This window comes from Bemisia tabaci, chromosome 5 (genome assembly GCF_918797505.1).
Source record: "Bemisia tabaci chromosome 5, PGI_BMITA_v3".
Lineage (NCBI taxonomy): Eukaryota > Metazoa > Arthropoda > Insecta > Hemiptera > Aleyrodidae > Bemisia > Bemisia tabaci.
Window position 1 is genome coordinate 40089905 of NC_092797.1, and position 14397 is coordinate 40104301.

The window sequence follows — 14397 nt, forward strand, 5'->3', positions numbered from 1 at the left end:
TCGTGAAAACACATGAACTCTCGTAAAGCTTAGTCTTAGTTTTTTTCAGTGGCGTGGCGTGCTTTGCGATCTATCGATATTTCCCCATTTGAAGCTGTGGTAAATAATCGCTTGTTTAGGTGTTCGCTGCGAACACCCTGTTTTTCGATACTTTTCCATAGGTTTAAATGGCAGATCGATCGATATATCGCAAAGCACGCCCCGCCATTGGTGAAATTGCACTATAGGTATCTCCATTGCTGTGTTTCAAAACCACAGCTCCTGAAGGCCTAAATACACATGGCGATTAATCGCCGCGATTGAAAGATGAAAGCCAATGGAAAGCCTAGATTTCGATCCATTGACGTCGATCTATCGAAATCAAGGCTTTCCATTGGCTTTCGTATTTCAATCGCTGCGATTAATCGCCGTGTGTACTTAGGCCTTAATTTATTTTTTTAGAGTAACAAGTCAACTATGTAGCTTCAAATTGCGACGGCATATTCTGCTAATAGAAAGGAGTTTCCAAGTTATTGAGATGACTCGTTTTCCGATGAAAAAATAAGCTATGTGACAGGAAGTCCACAACAGCATCCCAAACGGGGACACGTGGTTTTGCACTTTGGCCATCGATATTATTTTGGTCAAAACAATGTCAAAGCCGGTACCTTATTATTGAAATTAATGAGAATGGATGATATGGGCTGGAGGACAGAGACAGGAGGTACAGCGTTCGCATCTTTCCTGTACCATGTGTCCAAGAGTGTCACATCAGTACCACCAGCCGCAAGTTCATCTCGTAGCATTTGCAGCTCAGATGACAAGATATACGTTGGAATTGGCCGGTAACCGTACTTTTGTCCGAGAAATACCTACGCACAGAAAAAGCAACGCAATTTTGAACAAAAGTAATGGGTAGTCAATCAAACAAAAAACTGCTCAACAATATATATTTTTCCCCCTCATGATTTTATAAATTACTATACCTCAGTGATGATTCCAGAAGAGACCTCTGTTTTTCTAGATCAGTTCGGTTTTTAACAACACTGTATCTGTTGACATGTTAACCGAAAAAATGATTCGAATGAAGGCGTGTGCATTTTATAAAAATTTCCACGATTACTTTTGAATGAGTGAATGAATTCACACACAATTTCAAGAAAACTATCGGTTGGTTTTATTCTTAGAAATTATAAAACATGAGTTGCAACGAAGGTATGCATTTTTAGTCATGGTTATATATATTTTTTTTTTCTCATACCTCTGAAACGTATCCACCCACAATTTTATTTCTTAAGCTATTTAATCGATGAAAAGCCATCGATGCATTTCAAATCCATTTTTTGTACACAGCAACTTTCTCATTCGTGCCTCTTTTTCCAGTAGTTGCAGAAGTGACTAAAAGAAAAGTTTTAGAGCTTACCATTATTATTGCTGTTGCGCAGCATTGATTATACATTGGTCATATAATAAAATAAAATGCAGTGCAATATTATGAAAAAGTAAATTACAAAACGTTCAATGTCAACGACAAAGATCCGTCAGTATAAACATGGTTTCTATTGTAATTTTTATGGAAAATGCGATCTACTCATGACCCCAGCCTTCGCGCGAGTTTGTTCACGGCGCCACGAGCAACTATTCCGGCACAGAGGTGTTGCACAGTATTCTCTGAAATTGAAGGCGCCTAACGCACAGGACAAAGTTTGTTGGTGAATTTTATGGCGCTCTGAGCAACAATGTCGGCACAGAAAGTGTTGCACAGTATCAGACGGCAATGAGGGCGTGTTAATTTATTCAAATTGTCATGCATATCCTACCGGAGCAGAAATACTTAACAAATAAAAATGTCCGAGCATTTATTTAGTGCGCAACACTTAGGCATCCTTCCTTGGAAAACACCGTAGGTGGTAGTGTTTGTACTAAAAGTCAAAACCTCAAGTTGTTCATACGAGGAAAAGCTATGTCAGGAGCACCAATTATCAGAGGGATAAGCCAATTACCAAAACCACCAATAACTAGTGGCATTGTTATAAAAAAAATCATAATAAAAGCATGAGAAGTTACAACAACATTATATAAATGCTCATTTGATATAAAAGACCCAACATTTATAAGCTCAGAGCGAATAATTATACTAAAAGAAGTTCCAATTAATCCTCTCCAAACACCAAAAATAAAATATAAAACACCAATATCTTTGTGCAGCAGCAGTGAAGCTGGAAAATTAGAGGTATTTGGAAGGTTGGGTATAATTTATGCTATAGTGACTATTGGTATCTTAGGGTTTATTGTTTGAGGTCATCATATATTTACAGTTGGAATAGATGTAGATACTCGAGCTTATTTCACTTCAGCTACCTGCCATTATATTATCACTGTCCAGCAACAGCGTAATCAGGCAGAATTTGCCTTGCTTAAGATTCTCTTCTTTTTTATTACCAAAGTCAGTATTCTTTTCAGATTTTTTGAACCGGACAAAAGAGTATTTTTCCCTGTGTATCTACGGCCAAAGTCGAAAAATGCGGATCTTCATTGCTATGTTCAAGGCAAAGAAAAATAAAATGAGATGGAAAAACCACGGTTAAAGAGGTTAATTTCGCATCATCTGGTGCAAAAAAAATGTACACAAGTTGATTTTTCGAAAGGATTTGGAGGACAAAAAATAGCGTTTTCAAAAAACAAAAAACAAAAAAACATAGATTAAGATTGCCGGCGCTGTAGCTAGCTTTAGAGAAATTCATTTTTAACATTATCAGAAATACAAATTATCTCTTCAAAATTTGGACCCAAAGTTCTTGAACAGTATTAAAAATTGTTTAGCATAGAAAACTGTGAATCGATATTATGTATTTTGTGTCCATTTATTTTTCCTCCTATGGAGAAAAAAGAATCGCTGCTAGTGCAAAGATCATAGAAGATTGACTCCTAACTATGCTTTTCCAATCGTATAGTTCAGTGGCGTGGCGTGAATTGCGATATATCGATTTTTATGCCATTTAAACGTATGGTAAAGAATCGATTATTAAGGTGTTCGCTGCGAACACCCTGTTAATCGATCTTTTTTCATAGGTTTAAATGGCATGACAATCGATATATCGCAAAGCACGCCACGCCACTGGTATAGTTACAATGTCACGTTCCTACTAGCACTTATTTCAGTTCCAGCAAAATTCCAGCGAAATAATCGTTGCCACAAAAGCAACATCGACTGTAAAATTATAGGTAGGCCGGGAATCCGCATACTGCGTGAGCATTATAAAGACATCGATTATTTTACCTCCTTGCTTCATGGCCGGATTCACCTACTTGCCGCCCATGGGCCGCCTGTATTTTGCCGCCCCCTTCTCATTCGTTTTGAAACTCGATAAAAACCATCAAATGAACGTGTCAGCGGGGGAGGAGTGTATAAGACGCACTTACTCGTGTTGAACACATTTTTTGGGAAAGCCCTGTCAACACTACTAGCAAAAGTTCACGGAACATTGCGCAAAAGTTAAGTTCCGTAAACCTATCTCTGTGTGGACAAGGCCTTCCGTTCATAAGGAATGAACGAAAAAATTTTGAAAGAACAAACATAAATGTGGATCAATGATTTTAACTTCCGCCGCCGCGCCGTGTAGACCGCACCGTGTTTGGCGCAATGCGTGAAGTATTCCGACAGTCTTGTAGGCGCTATGCGTTTCACGCCGACCGCACTGTGTTTGATGCAATGCGTGAAGTATTCGTGCAGTCTTGTAGGCGCTAATATGTGTTACATGCCGATCACTGCCCCGAGGGCTTCTTCTTTTCATCTCAAGTCCTCGTTATCATTTCTCTCTAAGTCGCGCCGTTCCAGGCCAACTTGCACGTTTGGTCTCTTTCTTAACTCGACTTATTGAAGGTGCTGTCTCTTGTATCACTAAGAGACGACAAAATTAGAAATTACTATACTCTCAGGAAATGAGAGATTTTGTCGCCTTTTCTCGTTTGTAATTTTGTTTTTATAAATCCGATTTTTTTTAATACCTACACTTTAAAAAATTGCAAATTTTTGCCGCCCCTTAGATTTGCCGCCATGGGCCGCGGCCCATGTGGCCACCCCCTTAATCCGGCCCTGCCTTGCTTTACGGAATAGTTGCACGAGTAGTTTTCACCTATTAGACTATTTTCACTAACTCCATCGCTTACTATATCTATCGAGTTTCTTCGAGCGAGTATCTTGTGAAGAATACGATGGAAATTGGATTTTACGACATCCCTCATAACAACATATCGATCATAACGATGTGACCTCTGGTCATCAGTCGCCCGCGGCTGAAAATCAGTGGCGTGGGGTGCCGTACTTTGCGATATATCGATGAATCTGCCATTTAAGCTATGGAAAAGGATCGATAAATAGGGTGCTCGCGACGAATATCTTAATAATCGATTCTCGCAATAGCTTCAAATGGGAAAATATCGATAATAATCGATCATTCACGCCTCGCCACCGTTGAAGTTTCATTGATTCAATGTGTTCATGCATCGGTTATATCGACAATCGGCCACAACGACTAAACAAGGCTGGTCGCGAGACGGTCGTTACATCCGATTTCTACTGTAAAAATATGTACAGCGGGGGGGGGGGGGGGGGGGGGGTGATAGCGAAGAGATGACCCTTCGCGTGTTCGAAAAACTCTCGCGGGAAGTTTTTTCTTATTCGGCCGATTTGCGTCAGATAGGAGGGTGTAACCAGGGTTGGTGGTAAACGTCAAGAGCAGTCAAGTCGATAAAATATCTCTATTTCAGCTCGGAGACTGGCACGAGGAGGCACCAGTAAGTCAGAGAGGCACAGTAACACTGGCCTTCCCCATCGCCCCCCACACTTATTGCCGAGGAATTAGGTCAAAGTGACTGTTGAACTTACCACTCCTCGATCTCGTTCATTCCCGCCCGCGAGGTAAACCACATCAAACAAGGAGAGAGGCGACACTCAAGCGGGTACTTACCACGAAGTTGGGGCCCATCGATAACCGCTGGCAATTTTGGATCTCTCTCATGCATAGCTCGGTGGTCATATGATCATCCGTTGCCTCGTCCCTCACACCCCATCTCATGTCGACCACCTGAAATACAGAGCGAAGGATAGACATTAGTTATGCTCCGTGTTAAGGAAGAACGCCGTATGAACTTTCGGGCATTGCCAAATTTTCTTTGCTAAAAAGCGAATTTTCCGGTGAACTTATGAATATTTTTCCTCCAATTTTTGAGATGATTTTTTTTCGCAATTTCATCTAAAGTTCCTAAAAATTTCAAGGAAAAATGTTCATAGCTTTTCTAAAATATGAACATTTTATCGCGGGAAATTTGGCAACTCTCGAATGTTCGTGCGGCGTTCTTCCTTAGCACGGCAGTATAATCCTCATAATTGCAGAATAATCGAAAGGGAAGTTCAAGATGGCCATTGGATGAAAAAATCATCTTCAAATTCCCTGACTTTCCGCAACTTTTCCTTTTTCCAGCCCCCAAAGTTTTTTAATTTCCTCATTTTCCCTGACTTTTGCCTATGACTGGTCTAACTTTAAATTTTTGACAAACAGCGTGTCAATTACTTCTAGCGGCGTATAACAGCTGTTCCTTCTCGAAGGATCTATTTTGTAAACCTAAAATAGTGCTGAAAGTATGCGAACGCAAAATATTGCATTCGATCGTGAAATCGAACGATTATTTTCGTGTTCGCACACTTTCAGCTTTCATTTAGGTTTTATAAACAACACTCGTTGAGAATAAACAGCTGAAATGGACCGCGTTTAGCAGAAAGGAAGCCAGTCAAATCAGCTACGGCCTTTAAATAAGCAACTTAATTTTTTACAGAACGTTTGTGCAGGTTTTTTTGAAAATTTTAAGGAATTTGTTTCGCACTATGCAGAAAATTGGCTGAAATTTGCACAAAAATCCGCACAACATGTGTGAAATCAAATTGCCTAGTTAAATTTGGCAATAGCTGATGAGGCTCGGTTCCTTTCTGCTCAACGCGGTCCAATAATGTGCCTCTAGGATTGAAGGGTCCGTTTCCTTTCGAGAAATACAAGTAAAACCAGTAGGTATTAGCAGAAAAGTTGCTCGATAACTCGATGTTTGCTTATACGCTCTCGCTGCAGATTCACCTTAATGGCTGCTCTGGTGTTACACCTTTATACCCCTGAAGTAATGTTAGGCACCTCAGAGGATTTGATGGCCATCAATATAGTTGATTTTTGGATTTAATGATGGCACTTTTCCAAAACTCTTCATCATCGCGCTGGAAAAAATTTAATTTTTGTTGTCTTTTTATCCCTTTCTTTCTGTTCGATAATCAAGAGCGTTTTCTTCCCTTATTCTTTCTTTCTCTCGAAGACCTTCTCTTGAAACACACCCTTTAAAAATTTCAATTTCAAAATATGATCCAATAATCTCAAAATCCCTCTTTCTCCCCCTCCCCCCTTTTCTCTAATTTCTTTCGCAATCTTGAGTCTCACACGCTTCCCTCCCTTTGTTCTTTCTTGCTCCTACAAAATTTTATTTATTTTTCCCCACAGTCAGATTGGAGCCTGATCAGCATGTCATCCCTACTGTTCATGTCTTCCTTTCTTTCATGTTTTATACTCCTTGAGGTTTCTCCCCTCCAAGTTTCGTTATCTTTTATCTTCATTTTCATAGCTTTTCTTAGATTCTTTCCCCATTCCGAGCGTAGTTTAGCCACAGCGATTAAAACACCTGCTAAAAAAAAGTAAACACTTCTCCCTCTACCTTTTCTCCTCTCATTCTTTACATTTTTCGCCAATTTATACTTTCCTCTCCCTGAAGTCAGTTATGGGCTCAATTAGAGTTTTTCTTTCAAACGTGCGTGTAACCTATAGCTGTAACCTCCCATTTCTGAAACTTGTCATTATCTTTCCAGTGCCATTCCAGAGTTGTATCCACGTAAATTCCTTCCCTCTTTACAATCTCTTCTTTTTTCTTGGAAAAAGATGTGTAAATAGCCAAAGTTGCCAGAGCTCTACTCTCAAATAATTCTATTTTACCACCATTTCGTTTTCCACCTGTCTTGGACACATTTCGACTGCATGAGTGCATGAGGCTCCCAGGCGATATCCTAACAGGAATCAATATTCCTAATACAGCCACCTATACGAACATGTTCAAAGATAAATGATGTGAAGCTAATCGATGTGTCTGTCAGACACCAAAAGCACACGCTTTAGCTTTCTAAATGCGCGGACGGGAGCTCAGCGTTCAATAAGCGGAGATGACATAGACGATAACACGTCGACTAGACAAAATGTCTGTTCTCTTTCTCCAATGATTGAGCTGGTGCGATACCTACTACATCAAACACAATATGTTCCATGCAAAGTCAATGATTACATCGAACAGAAAGTAAAACCTCTGTAACTTTATTGATTTCGCGAGTTCAATCCTCTCTTCTAATGGTACAGCGTGGCACCGCCATTGCCTAACAACATCAACCTGTCAAGGTTCCGTTAAGTTTTAATTCCTTTTCCCTGATAACAAGTTCACGGTTGCGATCCTCTTGCGTTGTGCATTTTGCATGTCTCGTGTCGGAACGAAAGAAATGAAAAGAGCAGAATATCAACTTGAACTCGGGTGGAATTCAGAGCGAGAGAAAAAATAATAATGAGGAGAGAAAATGAGAAAATAATTGTATTTTCGCCTCTGATTTCTGGTTTTATTTCATAATCGTCTTCGCACTTTAATCAGGGAAGTTTTATCAAATTTCCGACGATGATTTCCGTTCGTGTTTCTGAGTTCCTTCATCGTCATTTTTCGCTTCTCTAGCAACTATCTCCGACAGTTAAGACACTTTGTGAGGTGCGTGTTGGAAAAATTGGTTTTTCTCTTCCATCTACAGACCAAGTCTCACACCTTTTCTCTTTGATTTCGGAGAAATACTTTCATTACTCCTTGTTTTTAGTGCAATCCCAAAACGAGGGAAACCATGCCGCTTGGCTCCGCCACCACAAGAAATGTTAATGCTGAAAGATGCATCGCCTTCAATCTCTCAGTTAGGCAAACTTGCAAACACATCGTAACCTATGCGACATACCATATTAGCGACGTATTCCTCATTCACAATTGATGATTAATAAGTTCTGTGTGTTAAAAATTAAACTGTAGTGTGCAATTTCAACACAGAAAGCTTCTCCTTCATAAATAAATATAAAGATTGTTCATTTTCTTACTGTGTCAGTAGATAAAAGTAATTCGCATGGTAAATATTACCTAGATAAAATTAAAATAAAACCGTCGGTTTTTCCTCTTGTTCTCCGTTTTTGTCCCATGCGCCTCTAGATGCATATTCATGGCTAAACTTAAGTTTAGTCTAAACATTATCTTGTATGTTCCTAGCCACGCAAAAATATGAGTGAATTGCTGATCGGTCACAAGGAGGACACCCTTTTCACAAACTTGAAGTAAAGAATTTCATTACTTGCGTTTCCGTAATTAGTGAGTAATTCATTAATAAGTGATCCCACCATACGACGAGAAACAATAATTTCCAGCTCATTTTAGAGACAATATATTTCATATCGTTTCCGTTGAAAATTTGTGATTTTATAAAAAAGCCAGAAATAGTGGTGAAAAAATCGTACCTGAAATTCAAGTCCGTGTTTTTCTCGACAATAGTCTTTTAATTTCGGATAACACTGTGCCATCAGAGTGTTCCTCTCCATCGTAGTATCTGGAAAGAAAACCCGAGGCACAAGGGTTCAGAATCGGATCTAGCAATTTGGCAACACCGGGTTCCTCCATTTAAACCCATGTTAAATACCTAATCGATTCTTGTCGGAGCACCTAGCCCCTCCAAAAATCGATACATCCACATAGGTTTAAATGGAGAAAAAACAATGTTGCCACTTTGCTGGATCTGCCAATGCAAGGGTTAAGTGTTGACTTATATATTCTTAAGCTTTGACCCAAACTGAAAACTTGGGAGAATACGTGCACAGCACCCTCCAGAGTTAGACACTGCCAGAGGCTTGAAAAGTTTGAAAATTTGTAGACGTCAAAACGAAAGAAAAACATGAAATTTCTCTACTTTCTACTAAACTGGACCAAATACTACTTCACTTTAAAAGAGGTGTCTTTGCAACTTCAAAATCATGGTCTTAATTTCCCTCCTTGTTTGAGAATAGTTTTTATGTTTAACATTAATTAAAAAGATTGTTCTTGCTTCATTGCTTCTTCTTCTCAGTATTCTTCATTTTTGTCCAAAATCCCTGGGGGAGGGGGAAAGGTTTACCTAACGTCATTTTTAGGGAAGTTTCTACAGATGCCGGGGAGATACTTCACAAGAAGAGAGGCAGTCAAAAAATTGAAAAATTTACTCCGCGTCATTTGGATTTTATTTTGCAAAAGGAACTATTATCTCTAGCTCGTCCGTAGAATCATCTATCTGCATAGGGAACAATGGCACTGAGTCAGAAGAAAGAAAAGTTCCTCATTGCAAACTCGAGATTATTTATGGAACAGCTCATATGTCAATCGTGAGGTGGTGAACTTGAAATAAACCGACGCCCTCTATTTTATGTAAAAGATCGGGGAGGATTTTTTTTTTTTTTTTTTTTTTTTTTTTTTTTTTTTTTTTTGCGATGAAATATCATGAAATCATACTCATGAAAAAATTATTTTTGTTGACAATTGCAGGTTTTCTTTTGCCTTGTTCTCACATTGAAAACGTTGTTCCATCGCAAGTGAACTTAAGTTCAATGTTTCATGTCAGTTGAACCATCTAGTTTGTAAAGCTGAACATGCAATTCATGCGATCGATTTTTTTTTTTTTTTTCTAACCCTTAGAATTCCAAGTCGGGTCAAATTTACCAGAGCCTTGCTAAAAACACGTGCACCGGGGGTTTCATGGGGCCGGTACTTGCGAGCTTTAGATTTAGGTCTACGAATCGACGGCGTAAGTCCGCAATCACATTCATTTGCGGTGTCTCAAAATCTTCGCCTCTATGTTATGTTTCCAAAGGAGAATGAACTGACATCATTCCTTGAAGTTTATGCAGGATTTTCCTCGCACAGACAGGAAAAATTACGGCAGTTTTAAAGAATTGCCGTTGAGTAGTTTTCTGTTTAAAAAATGAAGAATGACAGGAAGTATACGACGTCGCAAACCGAGTTATGTGATTGCCGACTCACACCGTCGAAATACATCGTAAAAAAAGAATTAGATATAAAATTGGAAAAAAAGGAGAAAAAATTGGGTAACAACACAGCCGAAGATAGGAGAGACGTAAGCAGGCCTCGTTTTGTGACTTTCCTTCTGAATCTGAAAGATATTTCATTGGCAGCATTGAGCGGAGCATTCCGAGTCCACACCTCGCGCCGTCGCGCCTTCGATTTTACAGATGCAACACGGACATCCATCAAGCACGAATAGTTGTATCTCTGCGCCGTCATCAATGCGGCTCCATTCCTTTGCTCTATTTCAATGGTGTGTCGCTCATATATCTCATGTGTTGTGGGTGCTTCAAGCAATACGTGAGCGACATAGGCCTGAATAGGTAAGACCTGATCCGGCCTCGTTTTTTAACTTTTTCCCAGAATCTGAGCGACATTTCAGCAGCAGCACAGAGCGGAGCATTACCAAAAGATGCTATGATGTGTCCAAATCAATGAAATTTTTTTTTTGGAGGGGGCGGAGGTTTAATGGTCTCTCAAGCGCCTTAAAGGGCGCGCGTCCAAAAAACTGTATTTTGACGAGAGTTATGTCTTGTCAGGGAATATTTTTTTATGACCATCCCTAGAAATCCATTGATAGTCATGATAGCCAAATTAACCCGACTATCTCTTCTGGGGGAGTTACATGTGGCGGATTAGAGAGAGGGGAGTGTGAGAAAGTTTCAGTGTGTTATCGAAAAGGTGTAAATTACAAAAAAAAAGTATTTCTCACCTTCAAAATCATAGATGAAGAAACGTAGAAAATACTTCAAGAAATATCGAAATCAATTTATTTAGAAACGGATCAATCTGACCCAACTTGGGGCTTCGACTACGTACATAATAAAAGTCTTGGGCAACAATGAGTTAATCTCAATGACATCATGAGGCAATCATTTGGACGTATTTCTATCAAACGGAACTACATGAATTAAGACATGAGCCCAGATACCCATAAAAATATATGCATGATAGGGCTCACGTCGTAATGCACACAGTTCCGTTTGACAGAAATGCGTCCATTTATTCTCACGAATCGAAGTTTCTAAGTGCAACTTCACAGTTCCGAGTAGGTACAGTAGCCGCTCGATAATTCGAAGTTGGAGGGACCAGGGATTTTCTTCGAAATAACGAGTTTTCGAATTGGCGAGATTTCAAATTATGGAGAGCGGTTACGAAAAAATTTGAAATAAAGAGACGCAAGGTAGATACAAGGTAGACTAAGCAAGATAACCCAACCACCTGAGACTTCGAATTATAGAGCACCCGGCACAGATATCGAATTACAGAGCTTTTCACGAGCCGTTTTCCCTCCGAAAAATTTGAATTACCGAGGGGGTAAAAATACACTAATTTTTTCGAATTGACCCGATTTCTCTGAGGGGATTAGTGTCGCCGTCGATCTATCGAGCTTTTCGAATTATCGAGCGGCTACTGTATATTGCAATCGTTACCTGTAAATGTGGAGCTTGTGAATATCCGAACAATTTTGGAGCTGACTGGAGGAAGGCTCTCCAGCGACCCGGAGAAGATTAAATCTATCGTGCGATCGTCCATAGTGCATCTGTGAAGGCAGATGAAATTAAATATAAGTGGAATAAATCTCCAAAAAAATCATGAGTTTTGAATTTTTCTGCGACTTAAAATATTGATTTTCTCTATCAGTCATTCATGCACACTCCGTGCCTCGCGAAGCTGAGAGTCTTTTAGTTGAAAGCCCTTTCCCTTCTTCACGGTGAAACCGCAAAAAAGCGTAACTCGTTTGCGGTGTTTCAAAATCTCCGTCCCCATGATATTTTATCAAACGAGAACGAACCAGTTGTACTGCTTGAAATGTTTCACAAAATATTTTTCATGGAGAGATAATTATTCTAGTATGTATCAAGTCAACGCGTATATTTAATGATGGCATGACTGAGGTTGATCACATTTTTGTAGGACAAAAAAATGAGTGGATTGAAACTTTCAGGAAAAAATTATATAGAGTGAAGTTAAACGGAATAATACTAACTCTATTAGATACTTACGTTGAGTACCTTTCATTTTTAAGATAAATTATGATATGAAGCCCGCAGCGTCGCAAACGGAGATACGCGTTTTTGCAGTTATTTATGTGTTAATGGCCAATTTCAGCGGTAGTATCTCCCGCACAATTTGGTTATCTAGACATCGACTGGACCACATTTTGCAATTAGGAACTATTTCCAGCCCATTTGGAAAAACACTCACGGTATAGGGAAACTGATGTTACGTGCGCAGTTTCTAAACTGGGCCAGATATCATTGTTCCAAATTGCAAAATGCAATCAAATTATCAAACTGAAAACTTTACCCCCCCCCCCCCCAATATATAATATGTCGCAGGCAATTAGCAGTTGCCGGCAATTTGCAAACGGTTCACACGTTGCTTCAATGAATGGCAATGCGCGTCGGCATGATGAAATTTTTGAGGGCTATGGTTTTCGAAAGTATGAGCTCGGCTCGAAGCGCCTTCATTTTTTGTAATACTCCACGCTTTGTCACGATGTTAGTTTAGTTGCCTGTCCGGTCTCAACCCAACCAGTGTCACGCAGTTCACTACACGCTCTTCTGAGTGTGCATATTCCTGGCATGTTTTTAAGGACGGAAAAGTGTCTTTTCACACTACCTATAGGCAACATGATCAGTACTCTAATCTTGTTCTTTACTTTCTGAATTTTATGATTTTCTACATTTATTCACCACTGGCTTGTAAATTGCCGGCGATTGCCAATTGCCTGCGACACATAATTATACATATATAGCATGATGATGTCTAGGTATATCAATTCTATATTTTTAGGTACCAATCTTTGGGAAAATCAGCACACAAATATCTTGGTAACGAAACGAAACATATAACCATATCAGTTTGAGAGCTTGCGAAAGTTTTACCATTTCCACTCTCCTTTTTTTCTGATGCAGGAGAAGCAGTCGTTTTAAACTCGCAAATTGTTTTAAGATTCAGTAACTCTCACATATTTTCGGGATGTATTAACATTAAAAGTTGCGAAATATGTATATCGATTAAAATCTCTGCTATTATTTTATTTTGTAAAGAAACCGGTGAATTCTCTTATTAGAAACTGTCGCAAAATATTCTGCGAAAGATGTAGAAAGAATCCATAAAAATTTCTGCAAATGGTCGTTAATTTTTCAATGGAAAATTAATGTGTGACAGGAAATCTGTGACGTCGAAAATCGAAACAGTGTTTCGATTGAACCTTAAGCGGAACTTTAACTATCGATATGATTTTTCATTTTTCTTACATTTGCACATTTGGACTACATTGTGCGATTGGGAACTACAATATCTGGCTCATCCGTGAAAACACGTAGGTGCGCAGGTAAACTATTGGTACATACGTTGTTCCTAAACTGAGCCAGAAGTTGTTGTTATTAATTCCAGAACGCAGTCCATGTGGGGCGTGATGCGTGGCTTCAATCTCTCATTTTCGTACAACTATTTAAATAACGAGATCTTTGAGAAACACCTACCAGATTTTCTTCGCTGTTTGGTGCAGAGATAACTTGCTGTTCAAATTACTCGACGACACTTACGTTACTATCGTAACGACGACTTTACGTTACTGAAAGGTCAAAAATACTTGGCGTCACGAAACAACGGGACTTTAAAAAAACGCGATCTGTGAATTTGCCAAAAACTGCTGAATTCATAGGAGTGGGACGGTCTGATAGATATTCGATAGGAACCCGCTCCATTTGTATGGTCATGTCTTTCTCACAAAACCAATGATATCATCGAGAGGAGATCGGATAGACCGCGCGTTCGGTTCAGCGAGGACCCTTCGAGTCGACCAGAACTGAAATACTGAACCAACTCGTGAATGTAACCCTGAAAGTAGAGCACCCCGCGCCGCCACACTTCAGAGCAAGACTGTCGTGTTGAGGTGGAACGCCGTATGAACTTTTGAACGTTGCTCAAATTCTTGAAATATTTACCTATACACGAGGAAAGTTATAAATTATTGTGATGCACCTGAGGAAAAGGCCACTCAAAGGTGGAAAAGTAACACCTATAATAACTATATTTTTGCATTAAGGAATTAATTCTGAATCATTTCGTGAGACCATGCGTAGCTTCATTTGCAACGTTACGAGACTTCTTATCATGCTTTATTTTTTCTTTGGAAAACCGGTCAACGTTATTTTTTGAAAACTTCCTTGATTTTTCTTCTCTATCGGCATAACGTTT

The 14397-nt window shown here is 39.4% G+C and overlaps 1 protein-coding gene across 1 annotated transcript in view; it reads right to left on the bottom strand.

Annotated features, from left to right (window-relative positions):
* The window catches only part of LOC109040810 (NACHT and WD repeat domain-containing protein 2), a 61987-nt gene extending 47900 nt beyond the window's left edge, over nt 1-14087 (bottom strand). Inside the window, 5 exon segments of the mRNA XM_072300708.1 lie at nt 648-851; nt 4950-5066; nt 8595-8683; nt 11619-11728; nt 13680-14087. Coding sequence (XP_072156809.1) covers nt 648-851; nt 4950-5066; nt 8595-8683; nt 11619-11721 — 513 coding nt within the window. The 5' untranslated portion in view covers nt 11722-11728; nt 13680-14087.
* Between the last annotated feature and the right edge of the window lie 310 nt (nt 14088-14397).